General features: G+C 36.9%; 3 protein-coding genes and 3 pseudogenes across 5 annotated transcripts; 1 reads left to right on the top strand and 5 right to left on the bottom strand.

The window, feature by feature from the left end:
• Window positions 1-859: 859 nt before the first annotated feature.
• Window positions 860-4,526, bottom strand: LOC137715420 (E3 ubiquitin-protein ligase MIEL1). 2 transcript variants are annotated; one of them, XM_088690510.1, is made up of 12 exons: window positions 4,358-4,526; window positions 4,160-4,247; window positions 4,019-4,075; window positions 3,867-3,899; window positions 3,700-3,777; window positions 3,540-3,608; window positions 3,399-3,439; window positions 2,886-2,968; window positions 2,711-2,802; window positions 2,539-2,608; window positions 1,709-1,747; window positions 860-1,370 (listed from the first exon to the last, which is right to left on the bottom strand). In XM_088690510.1, exons 3-12 carry the CDS (start codon window positions 4,045-4,047, stop codon window positions 1,245-1,247), a joined length of 660 nt encoding a protein of 219 aa, XP_088546636.1. In that variant the 5' UTR covers window positions 4,048-4,075; window positions 4,160-4,247; window positions 4,358-4,526; the 3' UTR covers window positions 860-1,244. The 2 variants fall into 2 exon arrangements, with proteins under 2 accessions (XP_088546636.1, XP_068310851.2); XM_068454750.2 differs by having other exon boundaries at window positions 3,540-3,583; window positions 4,358-4,523.
• A 471-nt stretch (window positions 4,527-4,997) lies between these two features.
• On the bottom strand, window positions 4,998-7,177 carry LOC137716600 (membrane-anchored ubiquitin-fold protein 3). 2 transcript variants are annotated; one of them, XM_068456046.2, is made up of 5 exons: window positions 7,059-7,177; window positions 6,558-6,702; window positions 5,760-5,987; window positions 5,464-5,637; window positions 4,998-5,288 (listed from the first exon to the last, which is right to left on the bottom strand). In XM_068456046.2, exons 3-5 carry the CDS (start codon window positions 5,890-5,892, stop codon window positions 5,233-5,235), a joined length of 363 nt encoding a protein of 120 aa, XP_068312147.2. In that variant the 5' UTR covers window positions 5,893-5,987; window positions 6,558-6,702; window positions 7,059-7,177; the 3' UTR covers window positions 4,998-5,232. The 2 variants fall into 2 exon arrangements, with proteins under 2 accessions (XP_068312147.2, XP_088546635.1); XM_088690509.1 differs by lacking the exon at window positions 6,558-6,702 and having other exon boundaries at window positions 7,059-7,165.
• Window positions 7,178-12,600: 5,423 nt separating this feature from the next.
• Window positions 12,601-13,391, bottom strand: LOC137716546 (monothiol glutaredoxin-S11 pseudogene; annotated as a pseudogene).
• Window positions 13,392-15,531: 2,140 nt separating this feature from the next.
• LOC137714234 (glutaredoxin-C11 pseudogene) lies at window positions 15,532-16,277 on the bottom strand (annotated as a pseudogene).
• A 2,156-nt stretch (window positions 16,278-18,433) lies between these two features.
• Window positions 18,434-19,259, bottom strand: LOC137714130 (glutaredoxin-C11 pseudogene; annotated as a pseudogene).
• Window positions 19,260-24,669: 5,410 nt separating this feature from the next.
• On the top strand, window positions 24,670-26,839 carry LOC137715914 (OVARIAN TUMOR DOMAIN-containing deubiquitinating enzyme 5-like). The gene is made up of 3 exons (XM_068455275.2): window positions 24,670-24,816; window positions 25,229-25,330; window positions 25,710-26,839. The coding sequence occupies exons 2-3, from the start codon at window positions 25,239-25,241 to the stop codon at window positions 26,575-26,577; spliced, it is 960 nt and encodes a 319-aa protein (XP_068311376.2). The 5' UTR covers window positions 24,670-24,816; window positions 25,229-25,238; the 3' UTR covers window positions 26,578-26,839.
• The last annotated feature ends 441 nt before the right edge of the window (window positions 26,840-27,280 follow it).

The raw sequence follows: 27,280 nt of genomic DNA, 5'->3' as shown, positions 1-27,280 counted from the left end.
TGGTCCGTTCTTTTTTCAAGGCTCTTGTCACGCTTGTCGACAACCCGTCGAACTTAGATGAATATTCATGGATATCTTGGATGCTGACCTTTCGAACTTTGATGAATGTTCATGGATACTTTGAGTGCTGCCTTTTTGAAGATTAGAGTTGGCTTCATACATGCCCTCAAACCGACTTCAGGCCTACCAAGACTCGATGAATGTCTATGGATATCTTAGGTGCTGCCCCTTGCATACATTAACAGGTGTGCAATATGCCTTTTCAAATAACTTTAGGCTTACCAAAACTCAATGAAATGACGATATGCATGCTATTTTTGGTAAAAAAAAATTTACCGGATGTGCGCGCTATTCTTACCAACCCCCCTAATATTATTTCCTGGATCCACCACTGCCGCCGGCGGAAGAAAAAAATCAAGTCATGCAGTCTCCCGTAGTCAATCCTTGGTTGATCTCCAAGTTCTGGTTTCTGCCTGATCTGATAATAGAAGTACTTGTGCCATCTCAACATCAATTCGCATTTGATGGTTATTTTACCTGAACATTTTCATTACGCTTGTAGACAGACGGAAAGCAAGCAGAAAGGGATTGGTTTGGCTTGGCTGAATGCCCGCATTCCACTACCAACACATAAACACCATGGCAACATCACCTTCGGTGCCTTCAGTCAAGTGCAAAGCAGCAGCTGAAACTACTCGGAGTGCAAGAAAAGAAACTACTTCACAGGGCAAAGTCCGCCATTGTCCCTTCACTTAGGGCTGTGAATCAGGGCCTAGCTGTTAAGAGAGAGATCTGACAGCCACACCGCTGCGTAGTGTTTACCTTTACCAATCCATTCATGCAGTCAACTAAAGAGAAATGTTACAATTTATGTTGTTCGATTTGAAAAACTACCATTACAGCGTCTTACAATCATAAGTAAGAAATAGCGTCTTATAATCATGAGGCAGGCATGACAAATTGCTCACTGGCAATTACCACAGAGATTTCACGAAAACATAACTCAATTCAGGCTATTCAAGTTCTCCTATCGCTTCGATTACTCAATGATTTGATATTAATTGGATGAACCAACGGAACATAGTCAATTACAGCAGCTGTAGATTCTTTCACGCACTTGGTGTACACGCGGCAGAGGCACGATAGGACAATTCTGGTCCAAACCGATGAAAGCATAGCCAAAAGAGTCTAATCTGCACTGCATCGCCTTCGCATATTCATTAACCCTTCTAATCAAGGGAATGTCATTGATGATTTGTAGGTCTATCTATTACTCTGGTGTTGTATGAATTGCAGTTGCCGCACTTGTGTCCAAATATGTGAAAGGGGGCTTTGCTAGTTGTGTTGCAGTCGTTGCAAAGAATTGATACCTGGCAAAAAGCATTACAAGTGCAACTTTTTACATTCCATTTTTTCCCGAAATGGTATAGTATATAGATACGCTTACACTTAGGTGAGGAAAAAGAATCACATAATAAATAGAAAAGCAATTGTAAGTTGACAATTTCTGTATGTGTCGGACTATGCTGATAAAATATTGCATCTAAAAATTCATTTCTTCTAGACCGAAAAACGATTTGTGTAAAAGCATGCAATGATCAAAGACCTCATCAATGAAAGCCAATTACAAGGCCTGTAGATGCACAAGGTCTGTAAACTAATGCTAAGTTAACTGAAAGATGGACCAAAAACGGGTTAAAGCAACTACCTCATATTGGTATTCCTCAGGCATGGCAGTGGCTTCAATCTATCACCCAAAAGAAAAGAAAAGAACTTCAGAATCACAATGACGGTGTGTAAGATAGCAGGCGGCAGGCAGAAATGTATATATCAAAAGCCACTAAAACCAGATAGTTTTATGTATTAGATATCATGGTCTGTGACAACTGCGCTAACAAAAAACAACAAAACAAGATTGGGAGCACCTGATAACCAATAAAAGAAATCTAAAACGGTATCGCCCTAACTTGGGAAGGGCGGGGGAAGAATTAAACAGAGGCTTATAAGGTGATGGAGGCACAAGTTATGCAAAGCCATACTTTTGATTATTTGAAAACAATTATCACTATCAAAGTGACCATAGCAACTTTCATGGATGGTTTTGCTTTCTAAATATCCAAAGAAACCGCCAGGGAAATGCATGCCGAGCATAGGAATACCTAAGTTCTACTATAAAACTTGGGGTAATCCATGAGAAACTAAAAGGTGCAAATCCGGAGCCTAATTAGAAACAAAAATAAAAATACTAGAGGCACGAAGGGGGCAGAAACAAAGCAGGGTAGGGAACAACTCCACTTGGAAATTCCTAATGTTTAGGGTGTCTAGAAGCAGGGGCAGGGCACAGTTCCGGTGGAGGACTCCCTTATGGGGGACATTACCTGCTTCTAATGGAAAAAAACACAGAATCACCCTAAAACAGCTCATGAAATTTTAAACATGAGTGGCAAACACCAAAATCAATTCTATGTTAACTAATAAACACAAAAGTAAAGTAGACTACAAGGATTAAAGCGGAATCAGCGGGAACAGAATACATACTTCTGCATCCAACAAGTTCCACGTATTACCCATGTCAAGCACTGCCTTGGAGCAAATGGGACAGCGATATCTGGAAGATAAATCCAAAACATATTATGAGCAAACAACTACTATTTGAGTTTAAATCATCAAATTTACAGAGTAAACTATCTCAGAATAAAATGTAGTTAACTGATTTTGGTTTTGCATCTCAATGAAGCAATCTGAATGCATTGTGTGTCCACACTTCATAATATTTGTGACTTTAACCGAGTCAAAAAGATACTGTCAGGATAGCAAGAAAGTTGTTAGAACAACAGCAGTGTTATTTTAATTTATTTTATTGAACTACTAAATTAATCGCAGACCTCATAGCAAACAGGGCAGTGATTCTTCATTGAGTCTTCTACACATAAGTGGTTATCACGCAGACCCACTGCATAGCAAGAACCTGTTTTCATGCAAAATGATCAGAAAATGCAAATCAGACCTCATGTTGCACCCCTTGGCCCTTGCTACAGATCTGCTATCTCAACCGTGATTTTCCTACTTCTGAAAGGAAGGGTTGTTCATTTTTTGGCCAATTATAGGAAATGAGGTATTTGAACCCCTCACTACCGTGGTTTCAACTTTCTAGCCACAAGCTCTAATTCTCTGAGTTATATAGGCCCCACTCCATCTTCAACAAATATTTTCTTGGGAGTACCCTATAATCGAGGAATTTTTCCTCTCTCCAAGTTAAGACGTGAAAAAACCTCTTTGTTGATAAGCATGGAGGTGCAAGCTCGGACAAGCATGATTGAAACAAAAATAACAGGCAATGAAAATATTAAATTTACAAAACCAAATAACAAAAACAGAAAAACAAGTTAAGTGCATACCACACTTCTGACAATGGAAGAAATTCTCGCTACCACCAACTCTGATAATCAAAAATCCAACGAAAGCAATGGTTCAGTTTGAAATAAGGGCAAGATTAGAAAAACAGAAATCAACAAAAGGTAGATGACCAGTTGCCTAACCTACAAATTCCGCACTCGTTGCAATGAAATTGTCCCTTGTGAGTCTGCATTATTGGCGAAACAGTATATCTGAAATTAAATGCTAAAACTTTTGAAACCTAAAGAGTGGAAATCCAATTTCAGACACTTCTATCTAATTCAATGAAGCTAATTATCCTACATCGTCATCGAAGAACTTGCAGATGTCGCAATAGTATTCCCCCATGTAGACACCGCAGTTAGAACAAAGCTGAGCAACCTGGAAACAGATTACAATGAAAGCAAAATAAAGCTCACTTGAAAGGTCCAAAACCATTCAAATACACGATACAATAGCGAAAATCGAACCTGTTGCTCGGTGTTGCAGACTGAGCATACAACCTACAACATGAATTGCAAAACCCAATTAATAATTTCCATCAAAACCTACACTAATCAACACTATGATTAAACACAACACTGAAAGCATGGACAAATATATGCGGGGGCAAAGGGCATACCTGCTTGACATCGTGCCTGACAAGCTCATGGCGCTCTTTCGGGTTGCTTAGGGAGCTCTAATTACCATAAAACATACAAAATCAAATACAAAAGTTAAAAAAATCCCAAATTACATATGAACACACACACATATATATTACCGCGGCTTCGTTGTGGCAGTGGCGGCAGGGGAAAATCTGGTCGCAGCAAGGGGCACGAATCTTGCATCGTCTCCGATAATGAACGCATCTATCAGAAACAAGAACGAACATTAACAGATTCAGCGGTTGGTGAGATAAAACCCGCGAAAACACGAAACCGAAAAAGGAGGATGCGTTTTGTGATATTATTAATATTACCCGTATTCCATCTTTCCGAAATCTTGGCGGGTAAGAGTGGGCGGCGCAGCCGAAGAGTCTTCCTCCATGGATGGTTGCTGCGGCAGGAGAATGCCGGAGTTGTTGAATGGATTGGAGGTAAAGAGTGTTTGAGGAGACAAGGTAGCTGTCTCTACGGACTTTGTCAATCAAGTCTGAAGGAGAAGACGACGACGCCCAAATAATTGGGCCTTGGACCCATTCCTAATTCATGCAGGCCCAAAACTATTTTTTAAACGCTAAAGGATCCACGTTGGCTAGAGCGGATACAGTTTCTTGGAATCCGAGGTTGGATTTCATTTTCGTGCTCTAAATTAGTTTAAAGTATAACACTGATTGTACAGGAAAAAATTGGAAACATGAGGTAACGGTGGTTATGTTTACCATAAATAAAGGTCAGATAAGAGACATACAAAGAATTTCTCTACACCTTTATTTTCACTTTGTATGTTGTTGTACGCTCTTTTCAAGTATTTTGGATTACGGATTATGGATTGCCCAAAACTAATTTTTCAATACCTTTGAAATTGCTCAATTTGAGTAAGTAAACATGGTATTAGGGTAAATCCCATAAATGAGAACCTTTTAGTTGTACTTGAAAGGACGTCAGGTGGTGCTCAAATTATAAAATGTAAAAAATTAGCTGCATTATGACACGTGAAACAGTAACACATATGACGTGCTGACAAAAGAGCACTAAAACAACAAAGGCAACTTTAACTGCATGACTACATACTTGAATGAAAATTTTACACTGCACTTACATCAAACATGAAAGAAAAAATTACAAAAAAAATTGTGAAATCAAACGCGATCCGTCCTCTGCAACCGAAGCTGCAGAGAGCCTGCTACCCAGATTAAAGGAGGGTGCAAGAGCATGAGTTCATCTTTTGCATATCTTTCTGGTTTTTACCTGCACAAAACTCATCCCATATAGACATTAGGCACTGAACATCCTCCACGAACATTTCATAACTAACAAAACAAGATCGTTGTTCGAAGATTTCAAGATTTTTCGAACAAAAAAAATGTCAATCTGCATTTGTGGCGAAACAGCTTGATTAAAACGAGGATTTAAACAAGTTAACCTGTCTTTTTGTTTTTGGGTACAAGAGTCTGTACTACGGCATGCATGATCACAGCCTCACCGGTCTCATTACCCGCGGTTATTCTGGAATCAGCAAGTGTCTTGCTATTCTCTAAAACTCTGCCACCATGTATGATTTTCACTTCGTCTACTGACTTCGGCGTCACTGTTTTTGCTGCAGTGATCGAAACATGTATACATACATTAAGTGCAGCTAAATTTTGTAAAAATGTATCTATTTATCACATGATCAGTTCATCAAATTCCAATTCATCGAGCGAAGAATAATCAAATTACCTTGAGGCCACTCAGCAAGTAGCCTTTTCTTAAGAGATGATACTGTCATAAATGGTGCATAACTGTTGTGTCCTATATCTGTCCCGTCGTAAATCCGGAACTTGAGTGCTATATGCTCCCCTCTTTGCCCCATAGCATATGTTCCCCTTGTCCTTTCTTCTTCCCCAAACTCGAAATCCCAAACAGACAACCTCCTCTACTCGAAAATTTCAGACTCGCGCGGCCCACCTGAAAAAATAAACAGGGCATAAGAAACCCCCAAATTTGTGATATCAAATCTCGTTTCTCGAAAATAATATTCAAGACTAGACTACACATGAAAGAGAGCTCCCCATAATCTTTAACAAACAACATTCAAGAATAATTGGTGCAAACAAAAATTCAGACTCCTCCTATTCCTTCATCAGGATTGTTTATACATTAAGCAATAAGCACTCACCATTGCTTTTCAACGATCCGAACAGTCAATCTTCCTAACTCAAGACAGAAGAATACATAGTGTAAACGAAAATTCAGACTCCCAACAATTCCTTTTCCGAGGACTGTTTTCATGACATCCACTCAACATTGTACTTCAACGATCTAAACAAGTTTATCTTTTCAACTCAAGGCTCAAAGCATGTGTAGTGTACACGAAAATTCAGACTCCCCAATTCCTTAATTGGGACTATTTATGACCTATACACACTTGGCATTGTGTTTCAATGATCCGCAGTCTATATTTTCAATTCAAGACTCAACAATGCTCACAAGTCTAAGCGAAAATACAAAATTTCGCGGAGAAAACTCGATTCTTACCTCTGCGAATTCAGCAAATGAAGATTGATTCTTTGAAAGAACTGGAAAAATCTGCACATCCGAATCAAGGGCTTGGGGACCAATCCAACCAAGTAAGAACCTCATATGACCCAAGTGCTTCAAGTACTCGATGGAATCGATATCTCTGCACACGATGAGATAATGCCGAATCTATTCATCCCATAAATATTCATAAAAATCGAATTGCAAGTTCCGAAATGCAATCCGACTACCAAAAAATTAAAAAAATATATAAAATTCACAAGATGTGCGATCCGTGCCACGATCTTTTACCAAATAAATCCTAGCATGTAAATCTGCTTGATCAATTGCGTATCAAATTATATAAAATTAAAAAAAAAATGCAAAATCTTGAGCCGTAAAAATAGAAATCTCAATTTCAGTGATTGTGGAACTTATCAAGCGTGAGATTAGATTTTTCACATTCGTAGGATCAAGATTGTTGCAATAACAGTAAATTAAAGATCCAAGAAATCTCACATTTTCCGTCGAAATCCTTCATTTTCTCGGCAACCAAACAGGCGGTAAGCGAATCGATTCTGGAATGAAAAGAAAGAAACTGTGACGATTTCTAGCAGTGATGTGCAGAGAGGAGGCTTGTTTGTGACCGCCTCGAATGACTAATATACCCCTCATTTGGTGTTACGGATAGTGACGTGTCGTGTTGTGATTGGTCAGGAGGAGGTTTGAGAAGCGGTCTAATATACGAGTTCGTTACTGTTAGTTACTTCAGAATAATTTTGCCGGGCCACGCTCGTGTGGGGTAGTGCTCAGGGTAGCTCATACGAACCGCACCAATATGATTTTACCAATCATTATGGGTATAAATTCATTATCAAAATCGTTATTATGTTAATTTTATTGTTGAGACAGGTGGGAGTATTTTTTTGTTGTTGAAAAAGATGCTTAGATAAAAGTACAGGAATAGAAAAACTCATCCACAACTCAAACATGAATATCATAAACTAAAGTTGAGTATTAATTAAAAGACACGATGTCTGATTAAACACGAGATGCTAAACAAATGACTTACAAAAACTAGTGCAAAATTAAAATACATAGACTTCCATAGAGAAAACGGCAAGTTGGAAGAAAACAGTGGTGATGTAGGCAAAACTTTGGCAAAGAAAACTACTTGAGATAGACAAAAAAAAGTGTCACGCATGCTTAAAATTCAACAAATACCAAGCACTGCCTAAAAGGTTTGGTTGAAGAAATATTTCTTCAATCAAAGCCTTCTACCAGACTGGTAAGAAATATTTCTTCAACCAAAACTAATTGGAGATGGATGGAGAGATATCTAAATGTTTTTTAAGTAGCAAGATTTCCCTCTCTCCAACATCGAATACTCTTAACACGTCCTTTCTGATGCATGGCATCAATTTTTACGTGTGAGAACGTACGTGATCGTTGAATGTGATACATAAATAGCCTACTTTGATAGGATATTAAAATATGAATATTGGCTTGACCCCGTGTGCAAGTCGTTAGGAAGACTTATATAGAACGAGTTCACCGTCACCATGGTGACCCTTTCCAATAATATAAGGACATGTGTTATGTTACATGTGACATTGTATTATTGGATTGGTTCACGTACGTGCAAACCCTTCCATGTAAAATGCAAGTCGCCCAAGTTTGATAGTTTCCTAGTTTTGTGTGTAGTTCACTTCTTGTTCGCGCTTATAAAACCCTAATTTAGTAAACGCAACTGATTCGAAACCCTAATGAACCATAAACGCAACCAGTTTTGAATTGGATTCTGCAGGCCATGGGTGCAAACCCTAGATATAGTTGCATCACCAAAGTCCAGGTGAGGCAAGTGCATGCCTGCCCTAATTTCCCCTTGCTTCCAATTAAAAACGACAACACTGTTTTCTTTTGAATTTCCAGATTAAGATTGACCGTGATTGATCATCAAAAGCCAACAATGAATCTTTGTTCTACAGTGATTATCTGGGGCAGCTCACCACTCGGCACTCACTTAAATGATTTTCTCCTTTTCCCTCAACTAAACTGGTGTGCTTGTCTCACTCCATTGGGGAATCTTCAGAGTACTTAATTCCGGTACGATTTTTTGTTCAATTTCTTCAAGTGCAATGATCCTAGGAGTTTAAATTATTAGAGATGTGTAGGGCTATAGGACCATTGCAACTGGAGTCTAACTTGCTAAATGACACTGAGAGGGGCACCATTTCACTTGAAAAATTAGGTGCTTGCAGCTGTCTTTGTATTTAGAATATATACACATTAAGCCTCATCCCCACCGCAGATATGCCATAGTGCATGTGAATCCTATAAACACTAATAAAAACTCTAAACCCTAGTATTATGTCAGGAAATCAAAACCTTGCATAATAGTTTTAATAACATTTGATCTCTAGCTCCATCCACTTTCAACTGGTTCTGAGTCGCATGCTCACATTCTAATATGATATACCAGAGCATACTATCATGTCACACACGCTCTTTATCATCCGATTCCTTAGACCTCTCCATCCATCAATTAGTCTTGGGCTAGATGCTCCCAAATATCTTAATTATTCATCGTTTGACTATACAAAATACCATCATATTCTTCGTAATTTCCTCTGCACCATCCAAGCTACCAGCCGAATGAGTGTTGGATAGTATTAGTTATAACTTATAAGTGTAAGTTGTACTACTAATTGTCATATTTTCTCTACGAGAAGGATATGTCTGATACGGTGAATCCGAAAAGGAAAATATATCGGAGATGCGAATGCTATTTGCTCCCGCACTAATAATAATGGAAACTGTAATTTCCATGACAAGAATGATAAGGTTGACACTGACTGCCAAACACAAGTATATCGTTGGAGGGAGAGGAGCAGGAAGAGAATAAAAGTAAAGAAAACGAAACGAAGTGGTAAGGCGAGAATGTAATACCTTTCTTTGTCTGTCATAAAGTTGAAGAATCTATGCTTAGAAAAATAGACCTCTTCTTCTTTTCTTTATACCCTTCCCATATGACTATGTGGGAAGGCAAGATTGGATTGCAGTAGTCAGATTTTATTAATTTGTCTCCCTCTACAAGTTCTGAACTTTAGGCGATGTTCAGCAAGCTTAATGCATCTGCATTGTATCGATTTTTCAGTTACAAGCATCGATCTGTCCTTATAATGTTTAAACAATGTGTGTATCTGTTTCAAAAAAAAAAAAAAAAAAGTGTGTATCTGTGTTTATTTATCACATGTTCAGAAAAATGAATCACATTTTACTTGTAACAAAATTGAAAAGGTAATTGAAAATCACAACTTTACCGTTTGAAAGCGAGTTAATTAATGTCCTGTAGATATTTTCAAAGAGAGAGAGAGAGGGTGAGCCTTGGCTCAAAGGAAAGGTTGCTTCTTTGTGACCGAAAGGTCACAGGTTCAAGTGCTGGAAATAGCCTATTTGTAAAGTAAGAATAAGGCTACGTACGATAGACGTCCCCCCATCCTCTCAAAGCAGGGAGCGTTGTTTGGCTTGGGTCGCCTTTTAGATATTTTTAGAGAATTTTCAGGGCTTTATACTTTAATTTGTTCATAGGATATTCTACATGTAGGTTGACTGGAGGAACAAAAAGGCAGAAGTAGTAGAAGAAGAAAGAATATTGGATAAATTACATTTTATCCCCTCAGGTTTTGGTGCAATTTCAACCTCATATAACATTTTTAAAACATTTCAATCTCATACATTTATTATTATTTTCATTTCAATTTCATATATCCGTTAAAAAATTTGTTAAGTGATGACGTGGCAAATATGAGGTCCTCATTTATGCTGATGTGGCTGCCAAACATGTGCCATGTGGTATAAACAATTAATAAAAAATTAAAATCTAATTTGAATATTAACATATTAAAATAATTAATTAAAAATTAAAAAAAAATACAAATTCTTCATCTTGCCACCCGAGCCACCCCTTCATTCGTCACCAACCCCGTCCCTCATCATCACCCTCTTCCCCCATCACTTCTGCACCAAGCTTTTCCCTCCAACATCACCACCAGCCCCTATCACCACCCTTTTTCCCATAACTTTTGCACCAAGCTTCTCCCTCCAACACCACCACCATCCCCTATCACCACCACTTCCCCCATTATTTCCACACCAAGCTTCTCCCTACAGAACCACCACTATCAACTCATCTGCAAAGCCCCAAGTATCACATCCCAACCCAGGCTCCACCATATCCCAGGCTCGACTCCGCCGTAGCACGATATTGTCCGCTTTGAGCCCCTACCACGCCCTCACGGTTTTGTTTCTGGGAACTCACGAGCAACTTCCCAATGGGTCACCCATCCTGAAATTGCTCCAGCCCAATCTCACATAACTTCAAAGTTCCAATGGAATTCGAAGCCAATGAGCTCCCAAAAGGCCTCGTGCTATATGGAGGTAGGTATGTACATATAAGGCATAGAGGATCCACTCCCTTGGGTGATGTGGGATCTAACAATCCACCTCCCCTTAGGGGCCCGACATCCTCGTCGGCACACTTCCGGTCAGGGATTGGCTCTGATACCAAATTGTCATATCTCGACCCAAGCTCCACCACATCCCCAGCTCAACTCCGCCCTAGCACGATATTGTCCGCTTTGGGCCCCAACCATGCCCTCACGGTTTTGTTTCTGGAAACTCACGAGCAAATTCCTAATGGGCCACCCATCTTGGGATTGCTCCAGCCCAATCTCGCTTAACTTCGGAGTTTTAATGGAATTCGAAGCCAGTGAGCTTCCAAAAGGCCTCGTGCTATATGGAGGTGGGCATATACATATAAGCATAGAGGATCCATTCCCCTGAGCGATGTGGGATCTAACACCGAGCAACCCAGAGACCTTTCAATTTTCCTCCACCTTTATCATCGCCTTAAGCCCTTGCCTCAATTTCTTCTTCCAAGTGGAGCCCTTCACCCCCAGTCTCCTATGTCAACCAGCAACTCTCACTCACTCTCTGCCCGTCCCTTCGTAGTTGTTCTCACATAAAACAACCACCTAAATGTTCCCACCTCATTAGACGACTCACTGCCGCCACTAACTCAACTCTAAATGACTCGCTCGACTGGGATGAGTTCAACAACTCCGCTGCCACACAATCCGAGGATGAGCTTAACTCAAGCTCTTGGCGCCTAATCTTCGAACCCGCCCCCTTCAAGCCTGACCTGGCCATCAACCCTGACACTGCACCCATGGACAACAGCTTTTTGGAGATCGAGGAGGAGCTCGACTCGAGCTCCGAGCATCTTTAAAGACGACTATGACCTGGAGGTTTCTCTGAGACCCATCATCCAATTAAATTACTTGGATTTGGAATCTAGGGTTTAATCGCAAATAGGGAATTCGAATCAAATTAGATGTGGAAATTAGGAATTTGGGATTTTTGGTTAGACAAGGAAGTGCGGAAGTGATGAGGGATGGGGATGGTGATGGGAGAAGGGTGGCTCGGGTGGGCAAATGGGTGGTGGTGGGAGAAGGGGTGGCTCGGGTGGGGAAGATAAAGACTTGTGATTTTTTTTTAATTAATTATTTTAATATGTTAATATTCAAATTAGATTTTAATTTTTTATTAATTATTTATGCCACGTGGCACATGTTTGGCAGCCACATCAGCATAAATGAGGACCTCATATTTGCCACATCATCACTTAACTGTTAACTTAACAAATTTTGTAACGGATGTATGAAATTGAAATGAAAATACTAATAAAAGTATGAGATTGAAATGTTTTAAAGATGTTATATGATGTTACAATTGCACAAAAACCTGAGGGGGTAAAATCTAATTTACCCAAGAATATTTGTTCCTCATGTTCAATAAACTTAGTTAGAGGTAATTCACTTAAATTTTGGTTTCAAGTTGTAGAAAGAGAGCTTTTCATTCTTTCTTTGTATTTTATTTCTGCAATCTGCATTACTGTAATATTCTAAGCATATAAAAAAAATTAACATGAACTTATATATTCTATAAATTGCTCTAATGTACGGAGAAGAGGATACTCAAATAATGGTGCATCAAGACATAGAAAAGCTACTTCATTAGAAATAGGAAACATGGTTTAGGTTACAAGCTACAGCTGATCAAATCTTACAGAATACAATACACATGAAACACTACATAAGTATTTTAAGGATGAAAAACAAGAGCACTACATAGACTTTTTTTTTTAATACAAAGCTCACTACAGTACTAATTTGAGCCACTTTATTTTTATTTTCAACATTATATTTGAGTAGTTAACTAATTAAGACATAGTCTGCTACTGGTAAGGCTTCAGCTTTGGGATCAGCTGGCCTTTTAGGTGGAGGGACATGACTTCGTTGGTCGATCCAATGAGATTTCCACCTATGAACACCGCGGGCACAGGCGCGGTACACCCCATCCTCGTAAGAGCCTTCTCCATTTCCCTGCCCTCGGGATCTAGGTCAATCTCATGAACCACAGGACTCACCCCAATTTCTTGGAATAGAATGTTGACTGCATAACACAGGCAACATGAGCTCTTGCTAAAAATCACCACACCATTCTCTGATGCCAACCTCATTACTTTGTCCATCTTGGAAAACTCGTTTGATCAGGAATATCTTCCCAATATGGTAAACTTTTTCCTTGAATGGAAAAGTAAACCAAATATGGCAAAGTTTTACCTGAGAATACTTGTTAACTTAAGATTTGATCAAAACCATCGGATCGAATTCAGATTGAACTCGATCCAATGGTTGGATTGGGTTTTGGAATTAGAAGAGAATTAGATAGGGTAGCTAGAGAGAGAAGGGTTGAAGGCTTAAGGTTGTTTGAATATTAATTTGAGCTCTCATGCTGGACTATTTATAGAAGCAGCATTGGGTGTGGACTGCTTGCTTCCTTTCAACAACAAAAATATTCAAAAGAAGATGGTCTTTACTTGGATGCCCTAATAAAAAATCTACTTTTTTATGATAAAGACTAGCATGTTCTGTTAGATTGAACAAGTTGCAGATGCTTTTCCTGCATGCAATACATGATTAGCGACTGATTCGAGTAAAATGAAGAGTTGTGCGTTAGGTCAATTGGCGAAAGTAGTGTATATGTCCTATATGTCCTTTGCACACGAATGAAATGAATTAATTAGTTTACTATTTATAATTGAGTGGTTAAATTGATATATGACACACGTGGATGGCCTATGCACCATTTCTTTTCAGGTTGTGAAGATTTAACCCAAATAAATACTCACTACGTACTGTCTCAAGACACAATTAACAAAAGTAGAGAAATTTTCTACAAGGCAGCTGGTCTTTATACCAGATTCTCTCAATCACGTTCCCTTGAATCCCTGTGCAGATTTATGGGGAATGAGATCTGTGGCTTTCGGTGCTGTGTGATTCTCTTCTGTTGCGCCCACCAACTTGCCCGATTCCTTTTCGCACGTAGGGGCGTGGCGGGGACGTGTGAGCTGATACATTATTCATACACGTTCTGATGCTACTGATTTTCCAAACTTGCCATGCTCCACACGTTTTAAGAAACATCCCCCCTTAGTTGAGATGACCACACGTTTTAAGAAACATCCCCCCTTAGTAGAGATGAAGAGGATTAATTCTTCTTCTTGGAGGAAAGCGTTAGAATATAATGTGAGGTCAGATTATATATCATCGAGTAAATTAATTGCTTATTCTGAAGGCCACAGTGGATAACTTTTTGTTCTATTGGATTTGGAGGAATACAAGGCAAAGAAAGCTTAGGGTATCTAATTATCATTGTCTTTCTTAGATCCTTTAGCGTCTCGAGAGATTTTGCTGTGTAACTGAGATGAGAGCTGTCGATACAAGAGGACATATACATCCTCGGTTGTATGGATGCATCTTGCGTAAAAGCGTCAAGCACATGGCGTACCGAAATTCAGTTGGCAGTTGTTAAAGCCAATAGATATTGATACTCTAGTCTATGGCAGCGCCAGAATGCTGAGAACCAACCCTTTCATCTTTTGCTTTTTATAGACTAATAGATATAGTGTTTCCTATATATATACATGCAAAGGCTTGGATTCTTATCTTATGGTTATTCCATATTAGTGACTCATATACAACGAATTAAAATAATAATGAAAACTATATCTGCATCATATATACATACACACACACACACACACACATACACACACATATATAGTGGGAAATGGATATACACGCCCTAAGTTAGTGGATAAGTTAATTGATATTGGGAAATTAACAATATGGGTAATGCTAGAGAGACTAAAGTTGTAGACAAAAGTTGCAAACTAAATGATGTGTCACGCATAGAAATAAACATATTTATCAACGCTTAAGTCATAATTCAATCATCAACTTCCATGTCATTTAGTTTACAAAATTTTGTCAACAAATTTAGTCTCTCTAGCATTATCCTAACAATATTATTGTTCAAATATATATTCAGAAATCTTGATGATAATAAAAAGTGATCTACTTTGTTAGACCTTATTCTATGTTGCAATATATATAGCTTTGCATGGAACAATCTTTCTTGAACAGTCACAAATAGATGAAAACGCTCTGCAGTTTATAGTTTTATTGGACAACCCAACTTTTCATTCCCAACCTAAGTGGCATTCTCACTTCTACAAGATTTTTGTTATTTTTGGTTTTATGCAATGATGTCGGGTACATATCACTTGCCGCCCAAGTCAACAATAAAATTTGAAATAATAAGCATTTACCAATTAAAACTGCTATTGACATTCCAAAACAGAAATAATCATATTGCAATACGTCTTCTTAAAGAAGAAAATTAAGGCAAGAAGGGTGCATTATGACTATATATTTTGTAGTGCAAAAAGTGGGTTCTCTTTCAAATTTTATATAAGTCAATGGTCGCAGTTCGATCCATTGCTGATTTGGCAGATAGGGAAATATAAAGCAGTACGCAATTACCTATAATAATAATTAGTAGAAGATGCTTATATAGAGAACACTTTCAGAACTCTCCATGATACTTTTCATATGATCTGACTTCAATTCATATATACATATAGAATGTAGCCAGGAAAGTTAAATTACATACAGAGTAGAAGAAAGAAAATTAAACCTCAATACTCATTTTCTTTAAGCATGGTATTGCGATTCTTTTTACTGGATCTAATTAACAAACCTTTATAGCATAGCAAGCTTAAGCTTCCAGTGTGATAATATGTAGCTACTAGCTATCTAGAACCAGATTGCTTGTGCATCTTTCAGCATTTTCTTTAGAGATCCATCCACATGGTAGGATATGATATCTTTCGACGAGCCGACATATTTCCCACCTATGAACACAGCAGGAAGAGCAGGATTGCATCCGAGGTTTCTCAATGCACACTCCATGTCCCTCCCATTGGCGCATCGGTCGAGCTCGTGAATCGCCGGACTTGCACCGAGCTCGTAGAAAAGCGTCTTCACGCTGTGGCATATACAGCAGGAGCTCTTTGTGAAGATCACAGCAGCCTTCTCTGAAGCCAACTCTCTCACATTCTCCATTACTAAAAACAAAAGCAGGTTTCTTAGAGAACAAGTAATGCAGCTGAGTTACTAGATATGATGAAAACCCTAAAGCAGATAGATAGTTAAGATCTGTGGAGCTTGGGGGTAGACTTTGAGGTTCATCGGCCTGGCTATTTATAAAGGATGTGGGGGAGGATTTGTTTAATCTAGAGGAAAGGAGAAACAATTTAAGAACCAGAAAAATGGATAAGAAAGAGAAAGCAGCTTTAAGATATTTGGATTGGATAAGAAAAATGCCCCTTTGTGATGATTTGCATGATGGTGACTCCATTATAATCATACCGATATTATCATCAGTTCTGTTTTTCACAGAATTTCTCGATGTCAAAATATATATTTAATATTATCAAGTCTGACATGAGATTTTTGTATTCTTCAACCGAACTACTATATGCTATAAACAAATTGCATGTAGCATATATTTTATCACACAATAAATCATAATTTAGATCTCCTGGAATGCCGTACGATGGATAGGGTTTGACACTTTAAGTAAGAACCACAGACATATGTATAAATATTAAAGTTATTAACCCACAAACACACTTTCGGTCCTCGTTGATAGCATCAAGATATACCAATATATGTTAATATTAGCTTTTATATAATAAACATGAACTCTTTAGGGAAGAGGGGGACAACAAGAATGAACTTTATCAATAATCAAATACATTATGTTCACTCATAAAGTATAAGTTAAGAATGAATCTCACATTAATGGGAAGATGAGCCTTGGATAGACTTATAATTAAATAACTACTCCGCCACATTACCAATTGGTTTTATGATAAAACTCAACTTTCTTCAATCAAGCCGGAAAATTTATATAGTATTTATTGGATGCGTGCCTTGACATTGTACATTATGTTATACTTAAATAAAAGTAGGCATTGGCATTCATAGAGATCCATATTTTTATTCCCTTATTGGTAAGTAAGTACTCAATTATGATTTTTTTTCGTATGAAGGATAGGGATTAAAAACAATAGTCTATAACTCAAGTGGATAACCTGCATCTGAGTTATGTTCGACTCCCCTTGTTCCGATATTGTTTCACTGTATGCATCAATTTGCTAATTGTTCGGATTGCATCGCATGTTCTGTGCTTTGTTCTTTGTGAATATGGTAGCTAGTGTGATGTACGTGGCTGATGCGGGGAAAGATAGAGTTTATCCAATTGAATTCCACGTTGTTCATATGGTTTTGGGACTTACAATATTGTCGACTGAATAACTAATCTATGTATAGGACTGATCTTCAAAGATTATGATCTATATATTTTTGGTTTATACTAACTGATATGCGGTGGTGTTGTAATATATTCGTTTATATCTATAACTCAGTCAGGATAATGCTTGCATTTTTTCTTTCGGTGATGAACTCATTTCCCACTTGCAAATAAAAGTATCTTTACCGTAAAAATTCATAATCGGAATCGTTCAATCTTAAATCTTTATTTGAAGATCATTCGTTCGACTCGATGATCGTTTAGTCATTAAAATGTATCAAATAAATCAATGGTTCATCATGAATATGCTACTTGGTACCTACACCATTGACTTATTTGATACATTTGAATGACTAAACGATTATCGATTCGAATGCTTTTTTGTATGGATGATTTTCAAATGAAGATTAAGAGATTGAATATTCTGATTAGGAAATTTTTACGTTGAAGATACATTATTTGCAAGTTCATTCAATAACGCATGTGCATACATGCTATCTATCACGTTCTATAGTATCAGAAACTTGATATTTTATTATGAAAAACTATTATTCGTATGTTAATTGTTAATGAGCGTTCGACGTATATTTAAGTTTAGTATAGTTAACTCAAACAATGTGTTCTACGTATTACATTTAAGTTTGAATCTCTCTACTTCAAATCAATTTAGTGTAATCATCATTTTGTTTATAAAAATTATTAAAAAATAAAATAAAAAGGAATAACCTCTCTAGCCCTGCAAAAGTCATCCCAAAAATTCCAAACGAAAGCAGAATTTTATTTCAACAGGGCTGACCATTGGGAATATATATATATGCATCTTCGTGATTGTTCAGCATGATCTTCTATATGCTGGAAATTTTAGAATAAGGCACATGTCTTCATATATTAATCCCACCCAATACAAGAATAAAGCCATCAATTCATGATCACGATGATGCACGCCATTAGCAATTCAGCATTGTCCTCATCAATCAACATACGTGATGATAACATTGATCAATAATTATTAGTATATAAAAAAAAGTTCAGGGTTCGATCCATTTTCTCCTCTGTAACAAAATAAAAATGAAAATAAAAACTGTAGAAGAGATGTGGAGAAGGCGAAATTTTCAGAACTCTCCGGGATCCTTTTCAGATCTGACTTCATTTCATATATATAGAACGTAGCCCGGGAAGTTACATACAAAGTAAAAGAAAAAGGGAAACTTAAACCTCAATACTCATTTTCTTTAAGCAATGGTATTGGGATTCTTTTCTGCGTATACTACTAGACTAATTAACAGGTCATAGATTAATCTTTTTGTGTGATAATATAATTAAGCTACTAGCTAGCTAGAACCAGATGGCCTTTGCATCTTTGAGCATTTGTTTTAGAGATCCATCGACATGGTAGGATATGATATCTTTTGAGGAGCCAACATATTTTCCACCTATGAACACAGCAGGGAGAGCAGGATTGCAGCCGAGGTTCCTCAATGCCCACTCCATGTCCCTACCATTGGCGTATCGGTCGAGCTCATGAATAGCGGGGCTTGCACCAAGCTCGTAGAAAAGCGTCTTCACGCTGTGGCATATGCAGCATGAGCTCTTTGTGAAGATCACAGCAGCCTTCTCTGAAGCCAACTGTCTCACAGTCTCCATTAGTACTAATAATTGGTTTCCTTAGAGAACAAGTAATGCAGGTGAGCTACTGGAAATGATGATAGCCCTAAAGAAGAAAGCTAAGTAAGATTTGTGAGGCTTGGGGATGGTGGACTTTGGGTTCATCTGCCTGGGTATTTATATGAATGTGGGGGAGGATTGTTTAATCTAGAAACAGTTGACCAGAAAATGGATAAGAGGGAGAAAGCACCTTTAAGATATTTGGATTGGATAAGAAAATGCCCCCTTTGATGATTTGCATGGTGACTTGTTAAGATTTTAGAAAGATGAAGTAGCAATTCACTTCTAATCATACTAATATTTTTCTTCATCTTACTTCTTACTGCAATGCACGCAAATATAGGAATTTTATCACAAAAGCATCAGCTCATTAGACCCAATTTGTCAACTTTGCAACCCGAAATTCTTATATTCTTCAACCGACCCTACAATATGCTATAAAAAATTATATTGTATATAATATATATATATATATATATATATATATAATCACACAGTAATTATAATTTAGAACTCCTAAAATGTCCGTACGATGAATAGGGTCTAAAAAACTTGCAATAAGAACCATAGACATATATATATATATATATATATATGTTGTATACATATATTAACCCACCGAAAGTGTATATATATATATATATATATATATATATATATGTATATATGTTGTATACATATATTAACCCACCAACACACTTTCGGTCCTGGTTGATAGCATCAGTGCATCAAGATACAGTACTGTAATATTAATAATAATATAATGTATTTATATATAGTAGAAATTAACTCTTTAGAGAAAAGGGGGACAACAAGCATGAACTTTATCAATAATTAAACATGGATGAGGATCTTTTCTGGATTCTTTTGGGAATTCGAAAATCAATCAATCATATTTGTTTATTGTGCATTGTGCGGTCAATTTTTGTTAAGTACTATTTATATTCAATTTTAAAAAAAATTCAAAATAATTTCAAACTACACAATGTATAATAAACGGACCTGATTGATTGATCATCCGGATCCTCACAAAGAGAATCCGGAGAGGATCTTATTCCATTAAACACAACATATTCACCAAGTAGGGAACCCATCTTTTTTGTAAAGTCAGAGATCACTAGATAGGAATTTAGGGACCAGGATCCTCTCCTAATCTAAGGATGAGGATCCTCATGACAAAGGGATGTGGGCCGTTTGGATTTTTATCCAACGGCTACAAACAGAGGGGTTCCTTTAAAGTTATAATAATTATAACCGTTGGATTTTTATCCAACAGTCCACATCTCTTGGTCATGAGGATCTTCATCCTTAGATTAGGAGAGGATCCTGATCCGGAATTTAGGCCATATATAACTAGAGAATTTTACATATTTGATATATTTTCCCAAACACCTTGACACTGTATACGCGGCTAAATTCTTCAGCCAACATGGCAATATGCCAATATGACATACATAACGATAACACTACTATCATAATAAACACTACTATCATAATAAACGAATATCAAATCCATCATTTTTAATCATTTATTGACTAAGGAACCCAATTCTTGATTTTCTTCCTGTAGAATATATAGAGACGTAAAACGATACTGATGGATATAAGAGAATTCTAACTACAATGATTAACTTAATTTTTTTTTGCTAATCAGTAATTACCAAAGTAATGTGTTCGACTATGTTGAGAATAACTCTCACATAAATGAGATGACCTTACATGTGCTTATAAGTTAGGCTACTTTCCATATTGTCAATTGGTTTTATGATATATACCTAACTTCTTCATAATTACAAAGCACGTAAAAAAACGTGTTAAGAATAAATCTCACATTAATAAGAATGAATATCCAACTCCTTCACCCCCTTCCCATATCGCTCGACTGCATGCATGCATCTGTTTCGGTTCTTTTGTGATTATGGTAGTGTCCATGTACATGGCTGATGTGGAAGAAAGGAGTTTATCCAATAGAATTCCACTTTGTTCGAATGGTCCCTTCATGAAATTCAAGGAATATTTAGGGCTGGGGAGTTGTCGACTGAGTAACTAACTTACATGACCGACTTTCAAAAATTATGATTTATGTTTAGGATTTATAACTGTTGTAGTGATATGCAAGCATTTCCGTATTTGTTAATGTTCAATTTTTATTCGTTTATATTCAATAATGTATGTACACATGTCATTTATCACGTCCAATAATACAAATAATATTAAAAAAAATTGTTATTAGCATTTCAAAAATCTCATTTGGCACTCCAAACTTTCTATAATTAAAAGAAAAAATATACTTTTGAGAAGTGTAGAATGAAAATTTTGAAGTGCTGATTACAGTTTCCTAAAAAAAAAAGTGAAACTAAACTCCGAACCTCGATTTTGTTTTGATAGATTATTACTCCTCTGTTATGTGTTATTAAGTCAACTGCCCTAGCACTGCAGTCTCATCCTAATGCCAACAGAAAAAATCTTTCATTTGAGGGTTGAAATATGAGTTGAGATCCTCACCAGATTTCTGTGTTTGAAGACGACAGATTTAAAAATATGAACGTTCAAAAAAAAGAAATTTGGACAGTTTTCAAGAATTAATTTTTGTATGAAGTAAGCGAGTAGAATAAGCTAATAAAAATCACGTCCAAATTTTTGAATCCATCAACTTCAAACACAAAGATTTAAGGGGGATTTCAATTTCTCAAATATTACGTTGGGAATCGATGCATCTCCATGCTTGTTCTGCATTCGAGAGAACTCTGATATTAAAGTCTGCGAATATGACACGTATCCCCTCCATATGCCTACAAGAATAAAGATTAAAAAAAAAAAAAGCCACATGCATGATCATGATTCATGATGCATGACATTAGCAATTCAGCATTGAACACAGACGAGGATCCTCTCTGATCCTTTTTGTACAGAATCAATCAATCATGTCCGGATCCGTTTATTCTACATCGTACAGTCAATTTTTGTTAAGTAATATTTATATTCAATTTTAAATAAAAAATTTAAAATAATTTTTAACCGTATAATGTACAATAAACAGATATAATTAATTGATCTTCAGAGTTCCCACAAATAAAATCTGCATAGGATCCTATTCCAATATTAAACACAACATATTCAACAAGTAGGGAACCCATCTTTTTTGCAATTATTTTGCGAAGTCAGAGATCACTGGATAGGAATTTAGGCCATATATAACTAGATAATTTTACATATTTGATATATTTTCCTGGACACCTTGACACTGTATATGCTGCTAAATTCTTCAACCAACGTAGCAATATGCCAATATGGCATGTATAACAATAACACCACTATCATAGTAAAAAAAAATGAAATTTACTATTTTTAATCTTTATTTACAAAGGAACCTAACTCTTGATTTTGAGAAACCCAACTCTTGATTTTCTTCCTGTAGAATATATAGAGAGGTAAAACGATACTGATGGATATAAGAGAATTCTAACTACAATGATTAACTTAATTTTTTTTTGTTAATCAATAATTACCAAAGTAATGTGTTCGACTATGTTGAGAATGAATCTCATATATATGAGATGATCTTGCATATGCTTATAAATTTGGCTACTTTTCATATTGTCAATTGGTTTTATGGTAGATATCTAACTTCTTTATAATTACAGAATACGTAAAAAAACGTGTTGAAAATGAATTCCACATTGATAAGAATGAATATCCAACTCCTTCACCCCCTTTCCCATATCGCTCGATTGCATGCATGCATCAGTTTCGGTTCTTTTGTGATTATCGTAGTGTCCATGTACGTGGCTGATGTGGAATAAAAGAGTTTATCCAATAGAATTCCACTTTGTTCGAATGGACCGGTCCCTTCATGAAATTCAAGGAATATTTAGGGCTAGGGAGTTGTCGACTGAGAGGCTAACTTACATGACCGACCTTCAAAAATTATGATTTAGGTTTAGGATTTATACTTGTTGTACTGATATGCAAGCATTTCCCTATTTGTTAATCTTCAAGTTTTATTCGTTTATATTCAATAATGTATGTACGCATGTATTTATCACGTTCAATAATAAAATAATAAAAAAGAAAATTGTTATTAGTATTCTAAAATTCTCATTTGACATTCCAAACTTTTTATAATTAAAAAAAATATATACTTGTGAGAAATGTAAAATAAAAATTTTAAAATGCTAATAACAGTTCCTAAAAAAAAGTGAAACTGAACTCTGAACCTCGATTTTGTTTTGACAGATATTATTCCTCTGTTACGTGTTAGTAAGTCAACTGCCTTAGCACTGCAAGTCTCATTCCAATGCCAATAGAAAAAATCTTTCATTTGAGGGTTGAAATATGAGTTGAGATCCTCGTCGGATCTCCGTATTTAAAGTTGATTGATTAGGAAATTTGAACCGTTTAAAAAAGAAAGATTTAAACAGTTTAAAATTTTGATTTTGTGTAAAATAAATCAGTAAAATGAATTAATGAAGTCACATCTAAATTTTTGAATCCATGGATTTCAAATACAAAGTTCTATAGAGAATCTCAATTTCTAACATATTACGTTGGGAATAGATGCATCTTCATGATTGTTCTGCATTGGAAAGAACCCTGATATTAAAATCTGCGAATATGACACGTATCTCCTCCATATGCATCCAAGAATAAAGATAAAAAAAAAGCCACATGCATGGTCATGCTTCATGATGCATGACATTAGCAATTCAGCATTGTCCTCATCGATCAACATGCATGATGGCACCACTGACAAAGGCATTTAAATTTAGAGGAAGGTTCTCTGCCCTCCTACTTTTCATACCTTCCTATTTTGCGTGGTCACGGTTAAACCATGTTAATATTTTTTTTTTATAGAGATAATAAGACAAAAATGAATATTAATATGAATATTGATATGGCTTAACCGTAACCACACAAACAGGAGGGCACGAGAAGTGGAAGGGCAGAGAATCTGTCTCCTTTAAATTTAGGATTCGATGGGGCTGACGTTGGTGGAGAAATTCTTGAGTTCGTGGTGAACACGCGAATGTCCGTCTGGTCCCTAGTGAAGGATTCATTAAGGGCTAGCGTGGTCAGTTTGGTCTGAAAAATTATTGAGGAGTGCCTTAGACGACTTGTTGGTCGTCTAAGGTAGTAATCGATTCGTGCACATAAGGTGTATGAAAAAATCTCGGTAGTGCCATTGTCTGCGTTGATGTCGACATATATGGACATACTTTCTTAATGTATGTCGCTCAAGAGTTGTCTGCATCTATCAACAACCATGCAACATGGCTCTGCAGACGATTATACCCACCAACTGTTTGATAAAATATGAATATTACTATTTTTAAGTATAGTCGGACGAATAACGTGATTTATCTATTGAACCCAAGAATAATAATGGAAACAACAACCTTGGTTGCCATCTTTTTATCTTGTTTACTTGTAAGTTTTATTGGGTACACATTATATACTGTTTTTGGGCAACCCTCTCAACAACTAATAGATCCATTCGAGGAACACGGGGATTTGTTTAAGTACGGATCCTCCCATGCTGGAAGGTTTTGGATTTTGGTTGGTTGGGTTGGGCCGGTGATCGGATTCAAAATTTATAAAAGCAAGTAGTAAAGCCCATTTGACCGTATATGGAGAGGTGTATTAGGCCCAATAGCTTGTAGAGAGCTTATTCTCTTTGAATAAGCAATCCCCAATTATCCGTGGCTCTCCTCAATTAGGGCTTTTGCGGATAGTAGAGTGAAATGAAGGGTTAGGGCTTTTGCCGTGACAAGCTTCAGAGGGCTTAGCTTGCGATCGCCGTCGACGGCAAAGGAGGACTCTGAGGCAGGTTGATTTCGTTCTACCCATCAGCTGAATTAAATTGGGAATTTGAAGTTCATAGTACTAGCATAATATTCAAGCATCCAAACTGTTGATTCAAATTATCTGAAACAAAAAACAGAGTCTGAATGTTGGGTTTTTTTTTCAAAGAATGTTGAATTTCAAATCTTAATATTGGATTATCTCAATTGGGATTATTATGTTGTACTTTTGTTTATGGTAAAATTATTCATTGGACTTTAATGAAGATCCTTGTATAATTTGGTGTTATTTTTTGTGATTTGATTTGGTGTTGTATTGAATTATTTCTTAGTTTCTGCTTTGATTTTAGATGTTGGGTCAGGCTGGGATTTGGTAAAGATTCAAACATTGCGATTTTCGTGATGGATGATTTTATAATTTGTTGAAGTTGATTTCAGGGTTGTTTCAATGGAGGATGCACAAGAAGTATCTGATACAATGTCAGACAAAGCTTCTGAGAATACACAGGAAACTCGTGACGAAATGCTTTCTAGGCACAGGTGATTTTCTCATCAAGTCTGCGTTATCGGTTCTTCTGTTTTAGATTTTCTTATGATGTTGTATTTGGCTGGCGGTTCCTTTGGTAAAGCAAGTGAGATTAGTTCTTAAATCTATACGGTACATTTGTAATCAAACACACTTGTGGTCGTCTAATATGCACACTTGTCTTCAAGATATTTGAATTGGTGCGGTGGTATTTGTTTCGATCATGACATGCATAAAGCGTTTTCATGCTCTCCCAGAAGTGGTTGAGAATAAGAATGTGGATTTGTTGTAGTTTCATTGAGGCTGGTGCCTTAAAACTGTTAGTCTACCTTGTTAACTTTCCCATAAATCATTCATGTCATTCCCCCGTTGACGACATGTTTGTTTATACAGGAAAGAGATATCAAAACTTCAGGACAAGGAAACTGAAATGAAAAAGGCAGCTGCCAAAGGAAGCAAGGCTGAACAAAAAGCTAAGAAAAAGCAGGTGGAGGAAGAGATTACTCGGCTTTCTGCTAATCTTAAAGAAAAACATGCTGCAGAACTTGTTTCGTTAGGCTATAGTGCTAGTAATGGGAATGAGAAAAGTAAACTTGACACTTTAGTGAAGGCCATAGCTGGTGTTTCTGTCACCAGTCAACCTGAGCAGGCAAAGCCCAGCAAGAGTTCGAAGAGGCGAGAGAAGAGGGCTCAGCAAGATGCAGCCAGGGAGCAAAGAATTCAAGAAGAGCAGAGCAACTTAGTAAGTGATCGAATGATTGAGGGTGAAAAACTAGAGAAAAAGCTCGAACCCTTTGGCTTGACCATTAATGAAATAAAGCCTGATGGCCATTGCCTCTACCGAGCTATCCAGGATCAGCTGACCCACCTTTCCGGAGGTTCATCACCTTACACGTACCAACAGCTTCGAGAAATGGTAGCTGCTTATATGAGGAAGCATGCATCTGATTTTCTCCCTTTTTTCTTGTCGGAGAATCCAGCAGATGGAGATTCTGACGAGTCACTTGCAGAGAGGTTTGAGAACTACTGTAAAGAAGTGGAGTCAACTGCAGCATGGGGAGGACAGCTAGAGCTCGGTGCTTTAACGCACTGCCTTAAAAAGCCTATCAAGATATACTCAGGATCCTTCCCTGATGTGGAGATGGGGAAGGAGTACAAATCCGATAGCGGTACAGGTTCTTCCGATTCGAGTATTATGTTGTCATACCATAAGCATGCATTTGGGCTTGGTGAGCACTATAATTCCGTGGTTCGAATATGATCAAATAGCCGAGAACCCGGACACACACCCTTGGCTTGCTGATCTGGTTTGTAATTTGTGGTGTGAAAAAGCACGTTTTGCTCCTTGTCCAGTTAGTTTTGTTCGTGAGATCGATTGGGATGTCCTGATCTAGATTTATTATTGAATAGTTTTGTTTGTGCGCTATTAGCATTCAGTCGCTTCTTCTCTTCAGTACGTGGAAAAGATTGAAAGACCTTTTGTAAGAAGCACTTTTTATTATAACCACAGGAAATCATCTCTAGTGATACTCTACATAGAAATAGCCTTCATGTAAGCTTGAGCCAATCGTAAATAGAAATAAACTCTCGTACATAGAAATAAACTCCACATTTTAATAAAGTTACAATTTTCCTTAAAAAAAAAAAAAAATAATAACGTTATTATTTAGGTCTCGATTTAATAAACTTGCCTCCACGTTAGTAATAAATCAAAATTAATTGTCAACAAAGACCTTTAACATGACTCATTTACGTATCTTCCAAGCCACCATATACATGCACTTGCTATTTGAGACTAGGTGTTTCTACAATGGGATGGGCAAAATACTCATGGGTTTGAGTAACCGTGGTTACCCGTCTATTTAAAGTTTACGGTTATGGTTATGGGTAACCGTTTAGACGAACAAACGGTTATGGGTGTAACCGTTTATCGGTGAAATTTAAATAGGTGGTTATGGGTATTA

The sequence above is a fragment of the Pyrus communis genome, chromosome 3, assembly GCF_041283825.1.
Source record: "Pyrus communis isolate YQ-2024b chromosome 3, ASM4128382v1, whole genome shotgun sequence".
NCBI classification, from domain to species: domain Eukaryota; kingdom Viridiplantae; phylum Streptophyta; class Magnoliopsida; order Rosales; family Rosaceae; genus Pyrus; species Pyrus communis.
The sequence above is the reverse complement of the archived record's forward strand: the minus strand, read 5'-3'. Positions and strand labels throughout refer to the sequence as shown.